The sequence below is a fragment of the Heteronotia binoei genome, chromosome 3, assembly GCF_032191835.1.
Source record: "Heteronotia binoei isolate CCM8104 ecotype False Entrance Well chromosome 3, APGP_CSIRO_Hbin_v1, whole genome shotgun sequence".
In the NCBI taxonomy this organism is placed as follows: domain Eukaryota; kingdom Metazoa; phylum Chordata; class Lepidosauria; order Squamata; family Gekkonidae; genus Heteronotia; species Heteronotia binoei.
Window position 1 is genome coordinate 51,473,707 of NC_083225.1, and position 25,162 is coordinate 51,498,868.

At 39.1% G+C, this 25,162-nt stretch overlaps 1 protein-coding gene across 1 annotated transcript in view; it reads right to left on the reverse strand.

Annotated features, from left to right (window-relative positions):
* MRPS9 (mitochondrial ribosomal protein S9) overlaps nucleotides 1–25,162 on the reverse strand; it is a 49,103-nt gene that overhangs the window by 13,508 nt on the left and 10,433 nt on the right. Inside the window, exons 2-5 of the mRNA XM_060233792.1 lie at nucleotides 19,681–19,863; nucleotides 8,952–9,014; nucleotides 8,827–8,857; nucleotides 7,227–7,306 (exon numbers count right to left, since the gene is read on the reverse strand). Coding sequence (XP_060089775.1) covers nucleotides 7,227–7,306; nucleotides 8,827–8,857; nucleotides 8,952–9,014; nucleotides 19,681–19,863 — 357 coding nt within the window. The remainder of the gene's footprint in view (nucleotides 1–7,226; nucleotides 7,307–8,826; nucleotides 8,858–8,951; nucleotides 9,015–19,680; nucleotides 19,864–25,162) is intronic.

Genomic DNA, 25,162 nt, shown 5'->3' on the forward strand with positions numbered 1-25,162 from the left:
GATATCTCTGCTGGGTTATAAAAGCTAGGCTGGCAGAGGTTTGAGAACAAGCGGCAGCTCTCATGCATAGGAAGGACTCGGAGTACGTATGGTCTGAACTACAAAAGAATTCCCTAACATGTTTGAGATTATTTCAGTTAACTTGGTGATCAGGTTTTTCTCCAGTAATTTAAGGGGGGGGGCGGGAATTACAAGACTGCAGTTTTACACTTCTTAATGATAGCCAAGTACCTCTGGCAAATGTGAGCATTTTTAAAACATAAAACACATTTATCTGTAGCCTAAGCTCTGGTAGCATCTTCATGACACAGTTGTAATTACAACAAGGAAACTGTATTTGCCACTGCTACACAAGAGAGCATGAGCTGCACTAGAAATAAATGTGTGATGCAAAGCAAAGGAGAGCACTGTAAAAGGAAACAAACAGAATGTGTAGGAGAGAAGAGTATACTTGGTACTGTGGAAGACTCCAGGACCTAGCAGCTTTGTTGTTTTTAACTTGCCTCCCACAACTTGCATCTTGGGATGGGGGGTTTCCCACATCAACTTAAAAAACAAAAAAAAAAAGGATTAAAGCACCAAAAATTTGCTTGCCATTACTCCACATGCCTTTCCTTCTACTATTCAAGCATACAAAGGATGCTTCAATTACTTACATAAAGATTTAAAAACTGTTCATTTATAAAGCACAGCTAAATATTAAAGCATGCATGTAGGCAATAAGAGGAAGATCAGGAAGAAGAGGAGAAGGAAGAGATTATATTTATACCCTGCCCTTCACTCAGAGTCTCAGAGCAACTTACAATCTCCTTCCCTTCCTCTCCTCACAACAGATACCCTGTGAGGCAGGTGAGAGAGCTCTGATTAAAAACTGCTCTTGAAAGAACAGCTCTCAGAGAGCTGTCCCAAGGTAACCCAGCTGGATGCATGTGGAGAAGTGGGGAATCAAGCCCAGTTCTCCAGATTAGTGTTTGCTGCTCTTAATCACTGCACTAAACTGGCTCTCTAAAGGTAATAGTTGAAATCTTTTATATATAATTTCCCTTTTGTCTTGGCAAATCCAAGCGCCCTCACTGGTTGAGACTAGGCAGTACTGTGGTGTATCAACCTTTGGCCTATCAAATCATCAACTGCTCTTGCATTGCATTGGCTGACTCTGCTCTCCCTCACACACTGGTGGCCCCAGGACAGACGAGGATTGGCCCTCTGGGGTAACTGCTAGGCAGTGGCTGCTACTAGGCAACTAATCTTAGTAAAAAGCAACAAAGCTTGGTTCTCTCAGTAGAAGGCGGTGGGAAGGCCCTTTCAAGTCCTATTTTGGCCTTTGAGGGAGAAATCATTGGTTGACTCTGCACCTCTCTCCCACAATGGAAAGCTGGTCAGGACAGATAAAGGGAAGATGGGTTGCCAACTCCAGGTTAGAAAATTCCTGGAGATTTAAGGGATGGAGCCTGGAGAGGGAGGGGTGGGGCCTCAGATAGGTTCAATGTCATACATGCCACCCTCCAAACCAGTCATTTCCTCCTGGAGAACTACTGTTGCCAATCTCCAGGTAAGGGATGGAGCTCAATCAGAATTACAACTGCTCTCCAGATGGCAGAGATCAGCTCCCCTTGAGGTGGGAAGAGTGAATGCCTTCAGCTGGGTGGGAAGACAGCAAGGGGGGGCATTCATCCAGTCTTTTTCTAGAGCCCACTGTATTTTTCTTCACAACAGGTCTTATCCCTAGTAATATAATAATAATGGTAATAGTGACGCTATTACAGCTGCCTTCTAAAAGCAAGCCCTAATTTAGGTGTCAAGGCGCAACCAGGTATACCAAGAGAACAAAGCAGGAATTAAGTGCACCTTTAAGACCAACAAAGCTTTATTCAGAATGTAAGCTTTCGTGTGCTAGAAGCACACTTCATCATACACATGAAAGACATCTAGCAGCCAAAAGCTTACATTCTGAATAAAACTTTGTTGGTCTTTGTCCTGAAAAGTATATCATGTCCATTAATTCAATTAAACATTAACGCCACCCCCAATTTTTAAAAAAGTTGGACAGAGACACATGAAATCTGCAACACTGCATACATAGTGAGCTTTGGCAGCAACAAGGAAGAATGTGTTGCTCGAATCACTGTCTGAACTGTGTGGTAAATATACCCTTCCAAACTGATGCTGCTGCTCAAAAGACAAATGGCTAGAAAACTGAATTTCACAAGGCTACTTACTCTTTTAACTGAACTCATGCCTTTTCTTTTGAAGTCACAGTTTTTAAGAAGGCCCACAATCACTATTCAATGTACCTAAAATTCTGGTCTCACCTCAAATTTCTTGGGCACTAAATTTCCTTTGTTGAATAATGAAAGCTACTGAACAAAAGATTTTCCACATCCCGGAGATCAATATCATACAAGGGGACTGAGACCCAGTTTGTGAAAACATGGTTTGTGAAATGTATTTGAATAATAGGATTTTTCCTTACGTAATTGTAACAAAAGCCAAAGGTTGGACAATTTCATTTCTTGTTTAATAGAACTTCCTTAGCATTTGAACTGGAGATCCTAGAAAAGGACACAATTTCTAATAGACGCTTTCTCTGGAAATGCTGACCCAGAACCTGGGAAATCCCCTAATACAGTTTAAGACCTCTGTTCCTTTTTTGCAAGGTTCTTGATTCCCAAGGATGGTAATTTAGAACAGGGCTAGATATGCAGAATGAAAGGAGCATCTTTCAGCATCTGAAGATTTAGGAAGCTTCAGATAATGCAACTACTTGACCATTTACCCCATGATGATTCTAATGGCATGGAGACTAGAGTGCTACTTTCCCACATCATGCATGAACTGAGTTCAGAATACATTTTGAAATGTTCATCATTTATTCAGATTGAAACATCTAGATTTTGCAAACTACAGATATATTTAGGGAGTGATAGTTCAAGTTTTCTTTATAATGCTTGACCATTTTTAAGTTTCTATCTTCACCATGAGGGCTGGAAACCCAAATGATACTGCACCAGATTTTACATTCTGAGGAGTTCTGGTCTCAATTCATTTTACTGTCCAATTATAATGTTGTATAAACTTGCCAAGGACAAGGTAGTAATAACACAATATTACAGGGAGATGGGATACATGGGATGTTTCATTTTATCTTTGACACACTAACTTATTCTGCCCCAGTAAAATGCAGATGCATTACAGATGAGAGCTTTAAAAAACCCAAGAAATATCCAGGAAGTTACATTTAAGAAGTTTTTGCCTACTGCATTCTATTCCCATTTTTTTTTCTCCATTTCTCAAACACTTTGGTGCTTCTTAAATTTATGAATGTGTATAGCTGTAAATATAGGCATGTGCAAAATTGTTTGCAGGCGAACAGATCAATGGACAGGGTAATGATACATGCTATCTTGCAAAGGTACATGAATCTGGGGAAATCATATTACCTGGCAAACGATTCACATCTGAAACATTCCAGGGGGAAAAAACCCTTCTATTTTCAATATATATAGGTGCTGTTTTTCAGAGGTGAAAACCACAGTCATAAATATACATGTCTGTATCCCTTACAAACGTTAGCTATTAAGCAGTAGATTTTCTAAAAGACTTGTAAACTAGCTTGCTAGCTAGTTATACAACCAAGAACTGAACCCTTCATCTTATCAATTAGCAAGGTGAACAGATTTTAAAGATGTGGTAATCACAAAACGAGATACTGGAAACACACCCTGGAAGAACAATCATACCTTTTGCAGCTAGTTTTCTTGTTATGAATTGGGAAGTGGCATGTGTGGGAGAAATTATGAAAAAGTTTGTACATGAACAGTATCTACCAGATATGAAATTTTATGTTACTATTCCTTGGAAAGAACATATATTTAAATAGGTATCTTTTAAATTTTGCTTAGCATTCTAAGCGTAATGGTTCGTGGATGGGAAAGTGTGAAGAGATCTACTAATTTGTTACAAATAGCTGGACACAGCTAGCATGAAATGTGTCATCTTATCCATACTATAAATAAGGCACTAACACAACTTCTGTAAAAGAAGCGTGGACAACCTTTCACAGACTTTTTATGCAAGCCTGAGAAGTTGAGGGGTTAAATCTTCTCAGTGTGCATTTGACTCAAGCGTAACTTCTGCAACACCCAAACAAAACTGTATTCAACAGGCAGAGAGTAAAGGTAAAAAAGCAGAATACAAAAGGTGCTGAAATTATAATAAGCCTTAATATTCAAGTCATATAGGAAGAGGAGTTGAAGATGGATTGCAGACTGTGCAGGCATTACAAGGGTATCTAACTTTAGAGGTTACAGTTACCCATCAAAGTGGCACAGATTAGTTGCCTCAGTTTGAATTCATAAAAACTGATGTCAGAGAGGAAATGTACATTTAGGCAAAACTTCATCAATTTTTAATATGCTACCACAATTACAGAAGCCTAAGTGGGCAAGACAAAAAATAATGTAAAATTTTCCATTTACTTTTTAAAGCAGCACTTCTGATCCTAACAAGAATGTCTGTAATTCTTATACATGTGGTTCAGAATCTTTTCTCTGTACTCCTACTTCAGAACAGTAGAAGTCTTATTCAAAAATGATTTACATCATTACTTTTTAATAAGGACATTTACAAATGTCATAATACTACCCAAGCAAACTTTTTAAATCTCTTATAAAAATTACATTTGTTTGTCAAATGGATTTCACATGAGAAAGGCCTAATTAAGCAGAAAGGGGAGCAATTCTTTGAGAAAGGTTCCATCTCAGGAGAATCTTACATACCGTTTCTAAAGCCAACCAACAGCTAAAATAAAGTTGTGCTCCTTGTAAATTTTTTTTAAAAAATTTCTTCATTATGATGGAATGCAACAAAACATCTTGCCCTTGGGTTGCTCCATTTCAGCCAAAACAAATGCAAATGGCCTGTCAGATGACAGCTGCTTTGATAAGGCTCCTTTACAAGACCTGCATGCTTTACTTTTTTTCCGTGAAACTTGGGATGAAAGGCAGAAGGCAGGAAGAGAATTAATGTAGCATACAGTCTAAAGGCAATGCTACAACCGTGATTAAGTAGAAAAGCTAAAAGGCACAGATTTTCCACAGCCTCTCTGCGTGCAACCCATCCGTGTAACAAGTTGACAGGCCTAGCGCGTCAGCTCCATCATCCCCTCCGACAGCTAAAACGCAGCGCTGCATCCCTTTTCAGAGAAAATTTGCGTCTGCACCATGAAGCGTTGTACATTATTTCTTAGCACTGCAGGGGGCTCAAGTCCATATGGAACCTTCACAAATATTACCACAGATCAAACCAGCGGCGTTTCGAGGCAGATTTGACATACCTATTTAAATGAACAGTAGGGGTCCTCAGGCTGCCTCAGGCTGTGCAGGAGAAAACCTCTCTAGAAAGCCTCCACTGCAGCTCCATTACTCAGCAAAGACACACTCTACATTTATCATTCATTTCATTTCTGCCAGGGCAAGAAGCTCATTTGCCCAAGGTCAACCAAAAGGAAAAAAAAAAACACCTCTTCTCCCTCTAAAAAAAATAAATGTACCTGACAAGTACGGATTTTAGTCCCTTTGGGTGTGTTGAGTACAAACACACCAGATCATTCTTTAAAAACCCCACCAGTAAAGCTGATCTTTTTATAGAAGTCCTATAAATGCGACTGTATCCTTCTCAACCACCCCCAGTAATAGATAATGGGGAAAACAAGGTTTTGACACTGTTCTCATACTAAAAAAAGTTGCTAGTACAAACATGGGCACTTAGGTCAACAGTTTTTCTCTCAAAGTCTTCAAACAATAATATGGTCCAAAGAGCATGAATATTATTTACTGCAAGAACAACAAGATTTTTTACCTAAGTCATAAAGTACATTACAGGATTACCTAAAGACCTGCCTTGCTGGGTGACTGTCTCGGACAACTGTAAAAGCATAGTGAATCTGAACATGGACATTTGATATTTAGAGTAACAGATGGCTATCAAGCATTTTCTGAGAATCCCTGAACTTTATTGTGCAGTACTTATCGTGCATAACCTATCTCACTGGCCACCTATTTCTTAAATCTGCCGGGAAACTTTACACAAATAATGAATGTTATATACCAGTGTATGGACTCCATGTCCAAAAGGTTACTGCCATAACACAACTGTGCTGTTTCCATTCATCATGCAATTAATGATGGGGGGGAGGCTTGAATTTGTCTGTCAATCTCTTTCTAAAATCCATGGGAAAATGGATATCATACCGAATCAGTACAGCTGCCAAGAATGAAGCTAGGGATAGTTTTCAATGCAGCAAAACCCCAAATGTGATGAAAGTATAAGTTCACCAGCTGCACAGTCCCATAGTGTGCTAGATGGAAAAGACGAGGGAAGACAAGCTCATGGTGACAAAGTACAGCAACTTCACTAATTTTCAAAACCAAATTACACATTAATGGGGAAAGCCCCCCTAGAAACATTCTATCCTGTACTCTCAGGCTAGGACAGCCCATCTGGATTCAGAAAATTAAAACACCGTGCCTATGCCAGATTTTTTTTGCGGGGGGGGGGAGGGGGCAGCCAACAGTAAATAAGTGGTTACTCCTTAGCAGCCACTCAATTCCAGGAAGCAGAAAATTGGCAGCACCTTAATTAAGTCACATGATCAACAGCTATAATAGCTACGGAATAAGCTTTACACAGCTCCTGGCTACAGGCACCAAACATCCTAAACTGTCTTAACATTATAAGCACAGAAAACGCCATTTCTTGCCCTATGTTTCTGCAGAACAGAATCCTAATTCATAGACTTTGGCCAGAATTAAGAAACAAGTGAAACTGGTTTGCCTTTTTGCTTGGGGATCTCCCCCTGCCATCTTCTGCTTATAGTCTATTTTCTTTTTCTTTTATTGTTTGTTTCTCCTTGTGTATCTTCTTTTTAAAAAAAACACTGCACTCCTTTAGTAACAACTCTTTCATTAGAAGTCCCTTCTGTGGTACATGTTTCTTTGATGAACAGATTCAAAATGGGTTCTGAATTTCAATCCAGTCATTTACCATTACATGAAATAGTAGATACAGTGAACCACAACACAAACAAAACCTTAAAAGGTAAATAAGACAGTAATTTCTTAAACTGCTAATTAGTTTAACCTAAGAACAGCATTATGAGTTAGGAATGCACATTATACCAAAAGCAATTTTATTTTGAGTTATTGGGGGGGGGGAGCATAACTTACATGCATTAGTGAATAATAAGATTGTTTGCCAGTGTAAAAAAGAAAACTGAATGGACGACCATCTTCATCCCACTGGATTGCTAAAGAAAAGATATTAAAAATACAGTGATTATGAAAATCTAGAACAAGCTATAGTCCATATATATCACTCTCCTTAAATAGGCCTAAATATACTATATAAGGGTTTTTCCACCCTTCATCATTCAGTGGTTTGCACATCAAAATCTCAACAGATAATTTATCCTACTACTTAATCACTCTTAAAGGTTAACAATCCTGTCTGAAATGTGACCTAACCTTCTCATTCTTCACTTTAAGCTTATTACCAATCAGCCTGGTCTTAGGGATGATTTAAGAATGCATTTTTTCCTTGTGACAATTACCACCATGTCTTCGTTCCTTGTGTAACCTTTTGCCTGTTTCAAAAGCACATGATGCTTCCTCACTGTGAACTTTCACCTGGTCTTGTCAATCACTGCCAGAGGAAGAAGGCTTCTCACACTCCCAGCCCAACTGTATTTAATGGCAGAGAGAGATGAGGCATTTGCCCTTTTGTGGGCTAAGGGAATGAGAGAGAAGGAGAACAAACAAAGGCAATGCCTTCTTAAGCGCTTCTTCTTTCCAATAGGAGCTTCTGACCACATAGACAGATGCAGTGAAATGAGGCGGGAGAGTTCTAAAGTGATAAATTGAATTGCACTAATTCAAGACAGCAGGTGATGGATCTTTAAAGTGTTGCAGTGCATATAGATCTCCTTGCATATAGGAAACTAGCACAAGAAGTGGACTGGGCTAGCACTTTGCCCCCTACTATGCAAGACCTTATTTGCAAGGAGTTTTTCATGAAGGGGAACATCCAAAAACAGCATCCGATGCCAGCAGGCTGAAGCAGTCCAGCATATTCTACCACCCTACGATTCTTTCATCTCATTAAATTGCATGAGACCAGGTTCCAGATCTACTTATTTAAGTGGCACTTAATTCCAAACACATCTTCTCTGGATATTGGCAATGCAGCCTTATATTGGCACCAGCTGCAATTTTACACACGGAGCTACAGGAAAACACGCAGCAGGGTATCCAGTATAGGATTAAGTTGGGTTGACATGTGCAGTTCCAAAGAACAAGCTAAAGATACAAAGATGGATGGGGCTAATGAGGTTATGATGTTACAAACATAGCCGGCTTCAAGAGGGGGTTAGATAAAAATATGGAGCAGAGGTCCATCAGTGGCTATTAGCCACTATATAAATTTTTTGGCCACCGTGTGACACAGAGTGTTGGACTGGATGGGCCACTGGCCTGATCCAACATGGCTTCTCTTATGTTCTTATGTTTTATCTACTATTTTTAGAAATATACACTCAAACTAAGATTTCACAGCACTTCAAATGCCAAAGTTGGGACTCGTAGGGCAAGACAGAATAACTGTCACTAGAGATGATGTTATTACTAATCCCTTGATAGGAAAGAGGTTCTAAAATACCACTATTCTTACATTATTTACTCTAACTGCCTAGTAAAGGAAAACCAAGGGAAGATAACAAAAAGAATCACATATCCAACTATCAAACTTTAACATATGTTTATTTTCACTTACCTCTTTGCTTTGGAAATATTTCAGTAGGATGCTGTTTTTTTTTTTTTAAAAAGAAATAAAATCAAATTAGTGCATTGATAAAGCACACCTGTCTTGATATCAACAGCACTGAATATGGTTCTTACCTTCATTATAGGTCTGGCCTTTTTGTCAAACAAACCAGATGGAAAGAGGTAGGAGATAGCTTTCTGCAAATAAACAGATATTTTGTTACAACTTTGATTTTACAAAGTGTTAAAGGTGTCTCACAAAAATCTAGCATGTCCAGAAACTTTAACATTAAAATTAAATTCTAAACTCCAAAATTTGCTGTTATAATGATGGCTAATAGGCAAATGTTGGCTATGTAATATTCTGCTACTTAGCTCTGGTAACATCTGATATCAGAGCTGATCCACTTCATGAATTCCATGCGCTTAGATGTTCTACTAAAAAAACTACACGTATAAATGATTTCCCCTCCAGGTGCACAGACGTCCTTCCTATTAGCAGTGCTACAGACACATTGAGCTGAAGGGGTTTCAAGACAGGCTTAAAATGCTTTGCCAGAAAATAACAGCCCTACACCTATTATCCTTCCTCATTTAATTAAAGCTTATAGTATATCGTGATTTATAACCCATCAAAAAAACTGGATCTGATATGATTCCAAATGGAAACCCTTCTGCTAAAGAGCTCAGGGCAGCATTTACGGTTCTCTTTCTCCACTTGTTATCCTCATAACCACCTTGTGAAGGCTGAGTGTGAAGGCTGGACAAGATCACATAGTAAGTTTCATGACTGACTAGGGACTTGAGTTGTGGCACAGGGCTGCCAGGAGGCTAGTAAGTGGGAAGGACAGAAGAAGCAGGGGAACAGGAAAGGGTATGGAGCTATAGGAGGAAAGACAGAAGAAAACGTCCTTGCAGGTTCCCCACTTATAATAAAATTTATGGTAAGAACAAACACCCCCAGAAGCAATAAATATTCTTCAATTCTAGTAGGAAACATTTTCTATAAAATATACAACCTGAAAGACTTGCCAAGAACTTTGTAGGGAGGAGAGTTAATTACTTCACGTTTGTTCAGATTCCCTCAGAGCTGGAGACTAGCTTTTTTCCCTTCCACTGTTCTTATCAATATACTTTTTTTTTAAAATGAACAGGGAATCTGGTAAGTGGACAAGACCCAAAGAGCTTTCAGGACTTTTCTGCAGCTCCCTTTCCTCTACAGGAGCTGATCTGCCTTAAGGACTCTTCAAAGTGGAGTTCAACATAACATGAAGAGCTGCAGTTGGAAAGGAAGAATCAGGAACCCTTTTCGCAAAGAAGTAGAAAAAATATTCCACTTATACCTGGAGCCTAATGGATCCCAGCCAACATTTTCTATTCTGGTAGAAGTACACTGGAAAATAAATTCCCCCCAGTTTTCATGAACCACCACAAGACTCTGGTTCAGAACTAAGAGCTTAAGGATAGGCTGAAAAGTTTCTGTTGCACTTATGATGGAGCCTTCCTCTGAGACAAGACATTTGCTACCAGTGAAAGACAAGAGGCACATTCTGCTGGCAGAAAGCTTCCTTCGATAGCAGAAAACTTCTTGTGTCAGAGGAAAGATTCAACACTATTTTTTAAAAAGTATTTTGGAGCCTACTCTTGGTTTTTTTATTTATTTTTTAAGAATTGTATATTGTTCTTCTCAACACAACAGTCACTGGTCAATTTGCCTCTTGAGTACCTTCCAAATTTTTTATAAGAGAAACCCCTATCATTCAAAATTAGAAATAGCAGGTACAGATGTCTTGTGTTTGAGGTAACAAGGCAGAGTGAATGTTTTAAATAAATGAATTAAATCAAGATTAATCCATCCTAAAGGATGTCTATAGGAGTAAAACTCAGTGATTTTAACAGAATATACTGTCAGGTAAACAACACTAATTCAGAAGGCTCTTTAACCATACAAAAACTCTGATTCACGTAAACAGTATTCCACTTCAGATCAATGGTGGGGATCCTTCGTATGTTCACTGCAAAGTCAGGCATACTTGGAACATGCCAAAGGTATCATAGTAAGCATGGACTCAATGGATACACCACAATGCATACAGAACTCTGGGGACACTACAATGTGCAAGATTTGCACATTAGACATATTGTATTGGAAATCTAGCTAAACATTTATTTGCTACATTTCCAGTTAACTGTTTTAAACTATACAATATACAGAACACAAACATTGCTGAAATCAGGAAGTCTGGACCTAGCCAGTACATAGGTGTTGGGGAGCCACCTGGGGTGTCCATGCATGCTGCCTTATTCAAGGACAGCAGGACATAAATGTAGTAAGTAGATTAATAGGATACAGCATAGTATGAATGTTATACAAAATTAAACATACAGCCTGAACTTTTATATATAAATACGTTCTGGACAAAACTGTTCTTTGCATGTGCAACAATGAGAAATAAATCTCGAGTCTGAAGTTAGTTTTTTCCTCTCCGAAGAATTGTACTTCATTGCAGGTTACATTAACTCAAGGGTATTATGTGCTGATAATATATTTTGTGTAGACACAGATTGTTTTGTCAATGTTGTCAACCCACTTAATATGTGTGAAGTGTATAAAGACTTCACCTACCACTTTATTAATACCCTATTGGCATTCTAAACAGAATTCTGAGAATTCAGCAGTAAACAAAAAGGATTAACTTGGTTTTATGAAATAGTATTTTGTTTCTCTTAGCACTTTGACAAATTCCCATTTGTTAGTCAATGGGGATATTGTACACATACACACAGAGTAGGTGAACATCTATTTGTGAACAAGTGGGGATTAATTATAATGACAATAGGAAAACCCACTGCGAACCAACGGATATTAAATACCATATAAAACAACATATGAAAAGAATATATTATCAAATGCTGGGACCGACTGCATGTACTTATTAAGAAGTCTCTTCTTTACTAGCCTGCTTGACTCGATTCAAACATTAATCTCATCTACAAAAGAAAAAACTGTAACAGAATAGGCTACTTTTTATGTATGTACAAAGCAGGTAGAAAAGGCTATGATCCTAATCCTATACCTGTTCACTCAGAAGTAAATCCTACAGTGTTCAAGGGGACTTTCTTCTAGGTGAATATGACTAGGATTGCAGCCTGAAGGCAACTATGAAGTTATGGATTAAGAACATTATGTCTACATCAGACTGTTTCAGACAGCTTTAGTTATTCCATTGAGATCTAGCCATACTGATAAAATCCCTGAGTTTGCTTGAAAACCCTTAACAGCAACCAAACTGCAAAAATTCACTTAAGCATGCACTTCAAATTACTTCTGATGAAGTTCTAATATATTAGGCATTCATAGTAGCTAAATTTTCCATTTGAAGATGAAAACGTCAAGTTTTATTTCGAGTTGTGGCAGCATTCAGCATTCTCATTCATCTAGTTTGCCAACACAACCTGCCTCCTCTCCCCCCAAAAAACCAATCTGCAGTTGCTGATACATCTCCCAAAAAGGTGTTCCTATGTGCAGTGGCAACCTGGCAGCAGCCACCACTAACATGAGGCTAACAACAATACCATAACCGTTTCTGTTATACAGAACATGACTATTTTTTACCTTCAACCATGTTTATGTGCCATCTTTCTTTCATCATGGAACTCCATGCCGTGTATAGTTTCAGGTGGTCTTCCATGGGACAAAGTCAGACCTACTTAGCTTCTGAACTCCCTTCAGAAAGCTTGGCATTCTTAAGGCAGCAAAAGCCACAGAAGCTGTAATCTAGAGAACAACTCTGTGTGTAGAACAACTCTGAAGTAGGCAAGCCACAAACTGAGGGCAACCTCAAATGTCAAATTCAATGCCATTCCAGACATTCCATCAAATAAAAAAAAGTAGAAAAGAAAAAAGAAAGGAAAGTTGTGCATCAAGTGCAAGCACATGCTAAATGGAAATCTCAGTACTGAGATGATACTAAAAATCCCAAGTAACAGGGTCTAAATCTTTTCTGTGTTTGAAAACATGTTCCTGGCTACCACTGCCCACAGGATATCCCAGAACATGGTCAAGCTGCCAGCCTGGCTTTTAAGTGGGAGTACTGAAGGCTTAAATCTATCCTCTTTTCCTTTTGAGAGGGTGGTCTTTTTATATCTTTATGTATGTGTGTGCGTGTGCATGCACATGTGTGCACACTCACACCTGAAAGTCATGGTGACTTCTGGTAACTGAACCCTACTGGGAGCCCAGAAAATATTCAGAGAGATGGCTGAATACAGCCTCCTGCCTTGGTATTCCAAGGAAGTCTCCCATCCAAGAGTTGCGGTCCTATTTAGCCTGTGAGATCTGATGAGATTGGGATTGCCTGGGTTATCTAGGTCATGGCTGGGTTAAATCTATTCCTTTCTTTCCAATCAACAGGAGGCTCAGTTCTCTCAGAATTAACCTTTCATTTATTTGCACAGCTAAATATCAGTTTTAAAAAAAGTTCTCAAGCATATGTGCACAGGATTTGGGATAGACAGTGTTTCCAAAGTAATTGTTCACATTTTAGTGTGGATCCAGACTAAATTTTCCCAACAAAAGAATGGAACTTTTCTTGCCTCCCGCATTGATCTCAATTAAATGTTGCTCCTGGGGGGAAGAGTAACCTGCAGGACAACATGAGGGGAGAATCTGTGGGAACCCCACCCCCAATTTAGTCTGGTTCCATGTAATAACATGGAGGCTCCTAAAAGAATCATTTTGCAGGGAAGAGTGAGGCCCACATGTCAGTGTAGGTTTGCACACCAGTCATAAACATAAGTGAGGCCCAGGAAAAAAAAATAATGGGTTCCAGGAAACCTGCATGGTTGACAACTGCAACAGAGAAGCCTTAACATGTGTTAAGAAGTTGTTCAGCAGCAATCACAAAAACATGAATAGAGCCTCAGACTTACTGTGAAACAATCCTTTATTCAGTAGAAAAGGAGTCTCAAAATGTGTCAGCCATTATCTTGTGTCACTTGCAAGGGTGTTACTGATCAACTCTCCTATATTAAGGATCAAATTTGGAAAGGAGGACTGAGAATTATTCCAGTCTACCTATTTTAATAATTGTTATGAAGGTGCTCTATTATTTTTAGCAATCAGATTTTCAGAAAAAATTGAGATATTTCCCAGCAGTCTTTCAATGGGACATCACAGATAAAACATTTTCTTCTGAATCTCAGGTTTGTCAAGTTAGGCTTCAGAGCTCTTACTTCAGCCCCAAACTTTCCTTAAATCAACCTATGGCAACTCCATCTGTGGGCACTAAACAACATAAGATGTCTTAAATCTTCACCAGTGGAGAACCTGTATCATATAAAATTGACATGCTCTGGTTGGAAAGGAAGCTCTCTCTTTCCTTTTAATCAATGTGCTTCAGGCCACAACTTTTTTTTGTTGAAAGAGAACAATCTCCCACTACTGTTGGCAAAAGGCATTTGTCAATGGAACCAGTTTCTTAAAAACATTTGTTTTACATTTAAGCATTAGACAAGTAGTCTGCATGTCAATATCAACCAAGACCTTTGGCCTACCCCTTCCTCTGAAGAGCCTTAGTAGACATATTAATTCAACAGAATAGCACCATTCACTTTTCTTGATAAGTCTGAAAAAGGAACTTTTTGAGTTAGGCTGGGGGAGATGTAACAGGAAGTTGTTATTGCATTTAACAGATAGCAAAGTATTATTCTTATAAGCAGGCTGGGAGCAATACTTTGAGGATAGTGTCCTATATTGTCAAATGATCTGGCAGATCAAAAACTAAAGCAAACTGTTTACTCCATACGGTAAAAGTGAAATCGCAAAATAAAAGGATTACATTCTCAACCCAGGGAAAAGCTCTAGGTCAGGACTGCAATCTCTATTAATTAGGTATCCCAGCTGGGCAGCAGGTATGCAGCTGTTAACTTGATCAATGACTTACCTAAATGTCATCTCTACTGATTCGCTTATAAATTACCAGCAAGTGAGACTAATGTACAGGTGCTAATTTATTTAAACTGTTCTCTACAGTTCTACATTGCTTTATAAACTGCATCTGGCACCTAATGTTAGCTGTCAGTTGTACTTAGACATGCCTGTCCTAACGACTCTGTTCATTAGAAATGAGCACAAATTATGAAATATTGTGAAAAATGATACATCAAATGGAATGGGCAAAGCGAATCAATTAGAGAAACTTCATACTGCATATTCACACATAGGAGAATAAAACATCCTGATTTCAGAGCACGGTCTGTAATACCAATTAAAAAGCAATTGGTAGACTTCTGCAGAGTTATATATCAATTTGCTGGGTTCTCCCCCACCCCAAGACATACCCTTGTAATTTACAGCTTAACTTTTTTTATTTCTTCAAAAAAAAAAACCACTAGTAAAAACCTGCACTGTGCAAGAATTGACTGGGAAAAAAGTAATGACAGACCGTTAACATATTTCCCCATATGACTTGTTTTAAAACATACACATCCAAAATGCCAGGAAGAGAAAGAACCCGAGGATGTCTACTTTAGGAAAGCACGGCATGCACTGATTAGCAATAGAAGACAGGAGATGCATAAGCTCTCATCAGAAGGAATTATTACCATTCCAAGTGTAAAGCTTGATAATTCTGCTGCCACTGCTAAGCGGCTTTTATATGTTTATAACAGAAATTTAATTATGCATAACAGACACCGTTATACAGCCTAAGTATTTACAACACCTGATGTTATGTGAGCAAATTGAACAAGCATTATAAGCACTGTGCTTCACTAAGTAAAATGTTGTTCTTTGTTGTCTTCATCTTTTTACATATATAAGAAATGTTGAACTGGTCTTACACTTGACATCTGTAGTAAGGAGAAAATGAGATTGTTCAGGTTATAACCCATTTTCTTGATGAATGGGTGCTAATGTACTAGGAAGAAGGTTTGGGCTGATACTAGCCCACAAATTTAGATGGCTAATCTACTGTTTTTGCAATCACTTGGTTGGGGCTCTGGACAGGCCCTCCATCTATTTTCTCCTATTAAAACACACTGAGGTTCAGTTCCAGCAGATGGAGCCTTCTTGGCTTTCCATAGATTAAGGTGCTTTATTTTTTTAAGCAACAGTATCAAGAGTTCAGCTAACATGCTGCAGGCAGGAACTTATTTGAAGGGTCCAGCTAAGTGGTAATAACTACTAGCCACATTAACATGTGCTAAAACATGGATTGTCACTGAACAGATATAAAATGGAGGTACAAAAGCAGCTTCTTGCAGAAAAGGAGTTGGATGCAGTTGGTGATGAATCGGCCCCATGTCCATGCACTTTGCCTCAGCTGGGTTGTGGATAGAGACCAAAAAGTAAGATTAAAAAAGAGGAAGCCAACTGAAAAAGAATCAATTTTGGGGAGAAGCACAGGCAAATCGAATACATACTGCTTTCCCCCTCCCCCCTTGTATTCACCACTTTCCCACTTTAAATAACCTTCCATTTTGCTAACCTTCCAATTGGCACAAATCACATTTTAACACAATGTGATCACCATCGTATCTAATTATGCAACTAGACAAAGCAAATGTGCTAATGTGAATTCAAATTGATTTATGTTTAGCATGGCCGGTTGTCTGTCAAGCATACAGTGGAATTCCCAAAAAGTTTTAAGAGACAAGAAGGACCTGTGTGAAATGACAGTCAGAAAAGTATACAATCTCAAGAAAACAAGAAGAACAGAAGCAGAACACCTAAGAGGCTGGGTGCTTTGACACTAATGACAGTGGAATATAAATAAGTCTATTCAGATATAAGCCTTTTATTTTGAATTCTTCAGCAGTTCAGTGTATACAAATGAACTAGGGAAGATGAATGTTTCCAGGGTGAAGTGTGCACTACTTTGATTTTTCCTATTCCTAACATTCAAACTGATTGTGAGCAATCACTGGGTCACCATCTGAGAGTTCAGTTATGTGCACATGCTGTATGGTGTTGTCTGTTCTTGCTATGCATTCATCTACCCCTCTCCCTCACCAGTGAGGATTCTAAATGCTGCAAGTCAAAGCTACTCCAATCCACCTATGAGTTATTTTCCATCCTCCCTCTCCATCTTCAGAGTCAATCCACCTCTTTGTAGAACTGCCAGTGCAAGGGTGTGCAAACCCAATTTAGTACTACTAGATGCAGACTATGCCTGGCTTTCATATCATATCCTAGTTGAAACGGAGGGGGATTTAACCCTCCTGATGAAACATGGACAAGATCAGCCCTAATAGAAGTCAATGGGCTCAAACATGAGTAACAGTCCACACAGTTACAGCTTAAATAATGGACTCCTTATTGTAAGGATATGAATGCCAAAACTGTCATTCTAGTGTGTGCCTTTATGATATAACCATCTGAGAACAATGCACCTTCACATGAACATGGTCTCATGCCAAGACAGAGGTGGTCAAACTGTGGCTCAGGAGCCACATGTAGCTCTTTCACACACATGGTTCTTGAAGTTTGGCCACCTCTGTGTCAAGACACACAGTACAGAGGTCCGAACTTAAAGCAGACTAAAATGAGTTGGTAAAGTGATGCTCCAAGTCTCTTCTATTGTCCCACAGTCATTAAAGCTTTCAGTTATACCCAAAAGAACCAAACGCAAGTTTGGACAGGGGAAGCAGAACACAGAAGCAGTAAGAAAAGACGCACGTTGAAAAACACAAAACGAAGTAAATGAGAACATTAAAGTTGTCTTGTTATATCAGAATGCTAGTCTTAACATTCTGTTTCTGGCAGTGCCAGCTAGTCACCTACATGAGCTCAAGGTATAACAGAAACACAAATTCCCTGCTTCCCTAATTATGCAACTAGGCAAAGGAAATATACTAATGTGAAATTCAAAGTGACACTGATTGACTTTCACCATGCCCAGTTGTCTGCCAAGTGTACAGAATTACCAAAACCTTTTAAGAGACAAGAAGGCCTGTGCAAAAGACAGTCTGTATCTTGTATCATTCTCCCCCTAATGAGTTCAGAGTGACATGGATGCGATCAGGGCTGGCCCTAGGGCACATGGCACCCCTGGCAGCCTCACCACCTACCGCCCCCCTCTGCGGCGCCTTATCCTCTCTCCCTCGCTTACAATTTCAATGCCCAGGAATGGGCGATAGTGTGCTGCACTTCCCGAGCTCTTTAAAGGCCGCTCCCCCATGATCAGCTGATCACTGGGTAAAACACACTGGAGGCTCACAGCTCCTATGCCGGCCCTCTGGTGTGATCAGGATCAGTGTGGGGTTGAGGGGGCAGCAGCGGTGGAAAGGACGAATGAGCCACTGACAGAGCAGCCACTGCTGCCTCCCCTCGCTTCTTAGATCATGGGGAAAGGAAGGGGGCAGGAAGCAGCAGTGGTGGCCGCTCTTTCAGCAGCTTGCTCATCCTTCCCGCCACTGCTGCCCTCTCAACCCCACACTGATCCTGATTGTGCCAGAGGCCCGGCATAGGATCCATGAGCCTCCGGCACATTTTACTCACTGATCAACGGGGGGCGGCCTTTAAAGAGCCTGGGGGAAACAGCGTTCCACCGCCTCTTCCTGGGCATTTAAATGGCAAAGGAGGGAGAAAGGAGGCTGGGGAGGCAAATAGGGACTTGACTAGGGGGCGGGCAGGGAGGAGAGATGAATTTGGCACCCTCCCCCTGCCAGCACCCTAGGCAAATGCCTAATTTGCCTAGTGGGCGAGCAGGTCCTGGATGGGATGATTGAAGATTTTTATTTATAACAACTCTGTGAGGTAGGTCAGATTGAGTGGGTGACTAGACAAGGCTATCAGTGACCTTCATGGCTCAAGTAGGGATTCAAACCCAGTACCAGTACTCTGCTCCCTCTACCACATGGGCTATCTTGTCTCAAACACTGAAACTGCTTTATCATACAGGGCACCAAAAACGACAATAAGGGAGAAAACATGGGGACAGGAGAGAAGTGCTACTTTCAGAAACGTTTATCTCAGGAAAACCACATACAGTGTTGAAGAACAAGACATGTAAGATAGGTTAGTGTCTTTGTAGGTTAAACAAACTGTTACTCAGAGATAACCTTTCCCACAGTTGTTCCATAAATATCAAACCTCCTTTAACAAATATCATTAGCTCAATACCACCTTTAGGTGCTTAGGGAAGTCTATCTTCTTTCCTCAAGGCTTTGGTAATTAGAATTTTTGTTTCAACTTCAGATGCTTAAAAAAATTGTTGCTTTATTGTTCTTTGTGAGTTTTTAAAGACTGGCTTAGATTTCTCTTCATTAATCAATACAAATTGCTCTAGATTTTTTTTGTTTTATTTTGTAACTGCTTTTATGGAGGTTATTTTATTGATTTCTCTTCAGCTACTTGAATGCTATATAATAATAAACACACAGGAATTATGTCCCAGAGGGACTTACTCCCAAGTACAAATGCACAGAATTGAGAACCATGTTGAAAAAGGTCACTGCCGATGTCAGTTGCTCTAGTATCATACATGAACCCCAGTATAAGTATACTCAGCAGGTCAAATTACGGCTAAATGCTTCCAAATGCTATATAAACTTTGATAGTGGTTCTTACGACCTCAGATCAAGGGGATTATCCATTAGTAGTTTTAAAAAGAACCTGCTGTGCTTTAGCAAGGTATAGTGTTGAGCACTACACTGTGATGTCTGACCTCGCACAGTAGTAGGGGCAGAATCTCTATTCAGAGCCACAGTTGCAATGTTTTCTATGTATAGTAGTATTCTCTCGTATTCTGACAGTTCGATTAAAATTCACAGAGAGCTGAGGGGCTCATGCTGAAGCAAAGAGCTTTCAATTCTGAAACCCTGCAGTAAATTACTTCTCCAACAGAGCAACCATACTTACATCAATATCCTCTTGGGTAAAAGTTTCTGGATCTTCTCCCATCATGTTGGCTAAATGTCTCTTTCCTAAGTTGAACTCTTCAGTCTGTTTCTTAATAAAAGCTTCTGTGTACTTCTCAGGTCCTGAAGCAGCAACATTTTTTCTTTGTACTGCTGCAGAACTAGTGCAGATTAGCCTTGGTGCCTGGGGGGGAGGGAACAAAGGACTGTTGAAACAAACTGCATTATAATAATGGGAGCATGCACATAACTACAGCCTGTCCTATTACACTGGCACAGAAACGAAGATGACAGTACTACTAAGGAATCCATCAGTCAATGCAGATATACCAACACCTCAGAAAGCCTTTGGAGTACCCTGTCCCACACAGTGGATGTATACCAGAAAAACGTTCACTGGGTTGCCTTATGATAGTTGTCTCATACACACACACAGTGGCTAATAGCCACTGATGGACCTCTGCTCCATATTTTTATCTAACCCCCTCTTGAAGCTGGCTATGCTTGTAGCCGCCACCACCTCCTGTGGCAGTGAATTCCACATGTTAATCACCCTTTGGGTGAAGAAGTACTTCCTTTTATCCATTTTAACCCGACTGCTCAGCAATTTCATCGAATGCCCACGAGTTCTTGTATTGTGAGAAAGGGAGAAAAGTACTTCTTTCTCTACTATTTCCATCCCATGCATAATCTTGTAAACCTCTATCCAATTAGGTGTCAGCACTTCCCAATAAAGCCAGAAGATAGGTATCAATGCAGAAGTCAACACAAGCACCTTTAAGCAACAAACCACTGTTGATGTACACTGTCCATCAACCAGACTATCAGGTAGAACAAGCTTGTTGGGAAAAAGTAACATTCTTTTTTGCCATGACCAAATCCCTAATTTTATTGGCAAGAATCACTCAAAGAGAATGAATGATCTTGTACAGAAAGAGTCTTACAATCTGAAGAAGTCTTATTTGCAATATTGTTCTGTTACTTAACTATCATAAAGGATTAGTGACCTGCTTTCAGCTATAAACATGAAATATGCCACTTCCATCCTTTCTCCTGTCTGTATTGCACTTAAAAAAAACACAAACTGGGAAAATGTGCAAGAAATTGTTCAGTATTTTTGACAGTACTGAGCTGTAAAGGATTTCAAGTTCATATGCAGACCACCCCCCTTAAATTCTTCCCTTTAGGAATTGCCTCCAACAGTACCCATTTCATTTGTATCATGGAATGGGACGAAAGCCAAGAGCTTAACTATCCCAGAAATGGGAGTGACCACTCCACCTTATTATACAGACCTAGTACCCTCAATTTGCTTCTCTTCCACCTTCATCTTTATGTACTATGTCTATTAGACTGTAAAATATTATGTTGTGTTATAAACCACTTTGGCAGAAAAGTAGAATATTAAAATATTTAGTAAATAAAGAGACCAAGCACACTAGCATTTTTTTAGGCTTGTGACTGTAATATCTGGCTTTCACCAATTTGGGAAACTTTTTGGCAAGTATGGAACAGCAGAGGAAGGAAGGTAGATGAGTACCATGTAGGGAAGGTATAAAGCCCTCAGGCCCCCACTGTGTTAAGAGTTCTACTCATGTAAATCTTCAGTGCACACAAAATGTTTTCTAACTTTTCATCATTATAAATTTTAAACTTTATAACTAATCTGTTTTGTCTACACTGGCTTCATCATTACTATGCATTCAGCACAACCTATTTTGTGACTTCTAGATATTCATTAGCACTTTTAATAGGTGAGTAGTATATCATGGTGTAAAAGAAAGTCTATTATATATTTCATATAGAAAACCCATTTATATTTGAGATATTACATTTGGAACAGATTTTAATTCTACTTCTATTTCATTATCATACATTTACATATGATGTTGTCTCACTTTAAGTTTGTCTCCTCCTAGCATAATACCCACTCCATCTTTCCTCAAATTTCATAATAGACCTGTTTCTCAAATAGGTTAATTTTGCCATTTCTGTATATTCAGTAATTTCATTTTCCCATTCTTCTAACCATGGACAGATGCCTAGTTTCCATTTTACTGCATAAATCATTCTAGCCACTGTTACGATGTATTTAAGTAGCTCTTCTAAATTTTTTGGTAATTTGTTAGGAAGGACATCTAATAGCATGTTCTTGGCTTCCACTGTGAACTTAAACTTCAATATATTCTGCATTTTTTCAATGAATTCCTTTCCTTTTTTAATCTTACAAGTCCACCACATATGAAAGAAGGGTCTATCTATGTCTTGACATTTCCAGCATTTTCCTTTATAGTTTTTATATGCTTTCTCAATGTTGTTTGGAATTATCATCTGAAATACACTTTGTGACAATTTTCTCTTCCTGTCTGGCTGACTGCAAATTTGATCTCTTTTCCCTAGAATCATACTTTTTTACATTTATCTTCCATTTCTGGGTCAAATAAAATCATACATATCTAGTGCAGTAAATGCTCTTTTTTTGTTTTATAATCAGCTGCTCAAATTCACTTACATCTCTTAGAACTCCACCTTCATGATTTCCTCTAGTCTTGAGACTTACTGATAATATATCAGCCATTGAATGTTTACAATCTCTTCTTTAATATGTTGCCAAGACTTAATCCCCCCCCGAATGTTATCATGCCATAAGTTAAAAATCATTTTTATTTCTCATATTATCATGAGTTTCTATTGGGGGTATAAGCAAAGAGTATGAGGAGCTCAATAAATTCCCCACGTAAAACCATATTCTCAAAAGTCCATCTCTGATTATGTGATTTCTTTCTTATATTATCTTTTTAGTTGATTTCTTAATCCATAAGTAAATGTGTAAGTCTTCAATATTTTCTAAATTTTTGTGGATAAAACCCAAAATTTCAGAGATGCCAAATTTCAAGCCTAACAGTCTAGAAATATTTGTCACTGAACTCAATGAGATTTATTTCTAAGAAACCTTGCTTAAGGACCCAACCCAAGAATCACTGGCAAAGCACCAAATTCTACATACTAGGAACATCCATCTGTACCAGTTTCAGCAAATGTTTCAACAGCTTCTTAAAACTTCAGATAATGAGAACCTAAACCCTTCCAACAGCCGCTGGTTCAGTTGCCCAATATTTGACTAAGACAAGAAATTCCTAGTTTAGAGGCTGACATTTCTGGATGAACAATGCATTATTCCCTCCCTATTAAAACCCTAGTACAATTGCCATCAATGCCTAGTAGAGAACACAATCCCTGCCTGAAACAATGGTCCAAGAGACAGTTATCTTCTGGCTTTTGTGGAAGACTATAAGATATGGCTAGACAGATTTGTTTTTCTTTTAACCAAGATAATCAGTGGGGAAGACAACTGTAATTTCAATCAAGCACACTGCCAAAGGAACAGAAGAATCACTGGCAAAGCAGTAATGGCTCAAGCTTGGCAAAAAGCCATCTTTATGCACTACTTTATTTGTTCCTGTGTTCATATTAACAAAGCTTCTCAGCAGTCTAATTATTCCATAAACAGATTACTGGAGTTGTCTCCCTGGAAAGAAACACACACACACACTCACACAAACACACACAAAATCACTACCCAGCAGAAGTTCCAGAGTACAAACTTGCAAGCCTGCTCAGCTGGCTACAAAAAGCAGCCATTTAAAAGGGACATCCAGCTAGCTGCCAATTTTTAAAGCTGTGACTTGAAGTACATCTTTAATTCTGAATTTAAACGGCCTACATTTATATGTAAGTAAAGCAGTTAGGATCAGGGCCAGAACAACCTGACTCCCTCTATTTCCATAGGGATTGAGATGCAACGTGTACCAGTTAAAGCTGTTGAATTCAGACACTACTGGGGGAGGGAGGAAGGAAACATTTCCTTATAATAATACTAATATAAAGACAGGCCCCTGAATCAATTCTATAATTCCTGACTCCTGCTATTAAAGCTCACAATAGTCGTTTAACACCAACTGGAAACTCTTAGCTCTCCTCTGCCTATTCCAGCTGCAACCAGCATCTCCCACCTATAGCCTTTCTAGATCCCTTGTAGCACTGGCACATGAATTGCCTTTTCAGAGGGCTGTCCAGTCATCATGCAGCGGATCCTACCAGTTTCTGCACCAAAAACAGTGTCCTAAGAAACACAGAGAGCTCAAAAATCACAGAGGATGGGATACGCAGCAAAAAGGGGAATCAGGCAAGAGTGAGCAAAAAGACTGGCAAGATCCAACCACCCATTCACATTATTGTCAAATGCCTGATTCTTACTAGGTGTCGCTTCAGGCAAAACTACAGAGATAAATCCATTCAAAATAATCAAGACATGGCGAATTCACAAGATTACAATCTACAGATCTCTCTGAACAGCAGCTATTTTGTATAAGTACTGTCGTATTTTGACCCCCTGCAAGACATGTTAGTACATCAGCATTTTTATAATGCTCTGCAATGTATCCCCCCTCAGACACACATCCTTGGAAAATATTAATCCACAATCTGCTTTAAAGAACTCTTCTGAAAAGAGTCAGACAGGTTTGTTAGGCACTTCATTGTGTGTCAAGAAATTCCAGGCGCAGCAATACCAGATGGAAAGACCTACAAGCGATTCTGTAACAGTTGCTATATTTACAAACAGATAGAGCACAAACAGGCAAAGGGGTAATAACTCTACTATACTGCATCAGACAGACTGATCCTGCACCCAAGAGTGCCTCATCCAACTCACAGCTATATGTCTGCTCTCTTCTTCAAAATCAAGCCTACTATTTCTCCACACACCCCTTTTCTTTAGCTGAGTAGTATCATCGTTTCCCATGCTTTTATCACTACTTTGAAGGTAGCCAGACACTACTCCCTAGCAAATAGTAGCCGCTGAAGAAACTTCAGCCAAGTATTTTGAGCCATTAACCGAACAAAGAAACTGGGAGTCTGCAACAGGTTTCAGAGCATCACAATGGGAATGTGGAGAACTTGGTACACTGCACAGAAGGTGAGTTACATCAGCTCCACCTCCCCCCTCCTGTTGATCTATTAGTCTTAATGGTATTATAATTTTTTTGTCCTGTGCTATGGGTGTATGTATAGTGTATTGTCTTTATTGTCATGGTCCACTGGTCTGTGCAATAAACATCCATTCATTAATACAATTTTATATCCTACATCAGTCAAGATTACCAGATTACCAGATCTGCATATATTGCAAATAAGTTACATTCAAATTGCAATTTAAAAGTCCCTTGAATTCTCTGCACTTCCAAACAATAAGTTCTAAATTTATGAATATAATATTAACTAGACTGAACATAGCTCTTAACATTTCAGGTATCAAAGCACATACACTTACAAACTAAAACACTCCACTTATTTTGACAGGTATGTGTGTAGATCTGAATGACTGTCTCCCACTCCCCTCACCAGTAAATGCTGTGGAAATCTCACATGCACTTCTATTAAGCAGAACAGGAAAGGAAAAACCAGAGGAGAAGCTGTGAGTG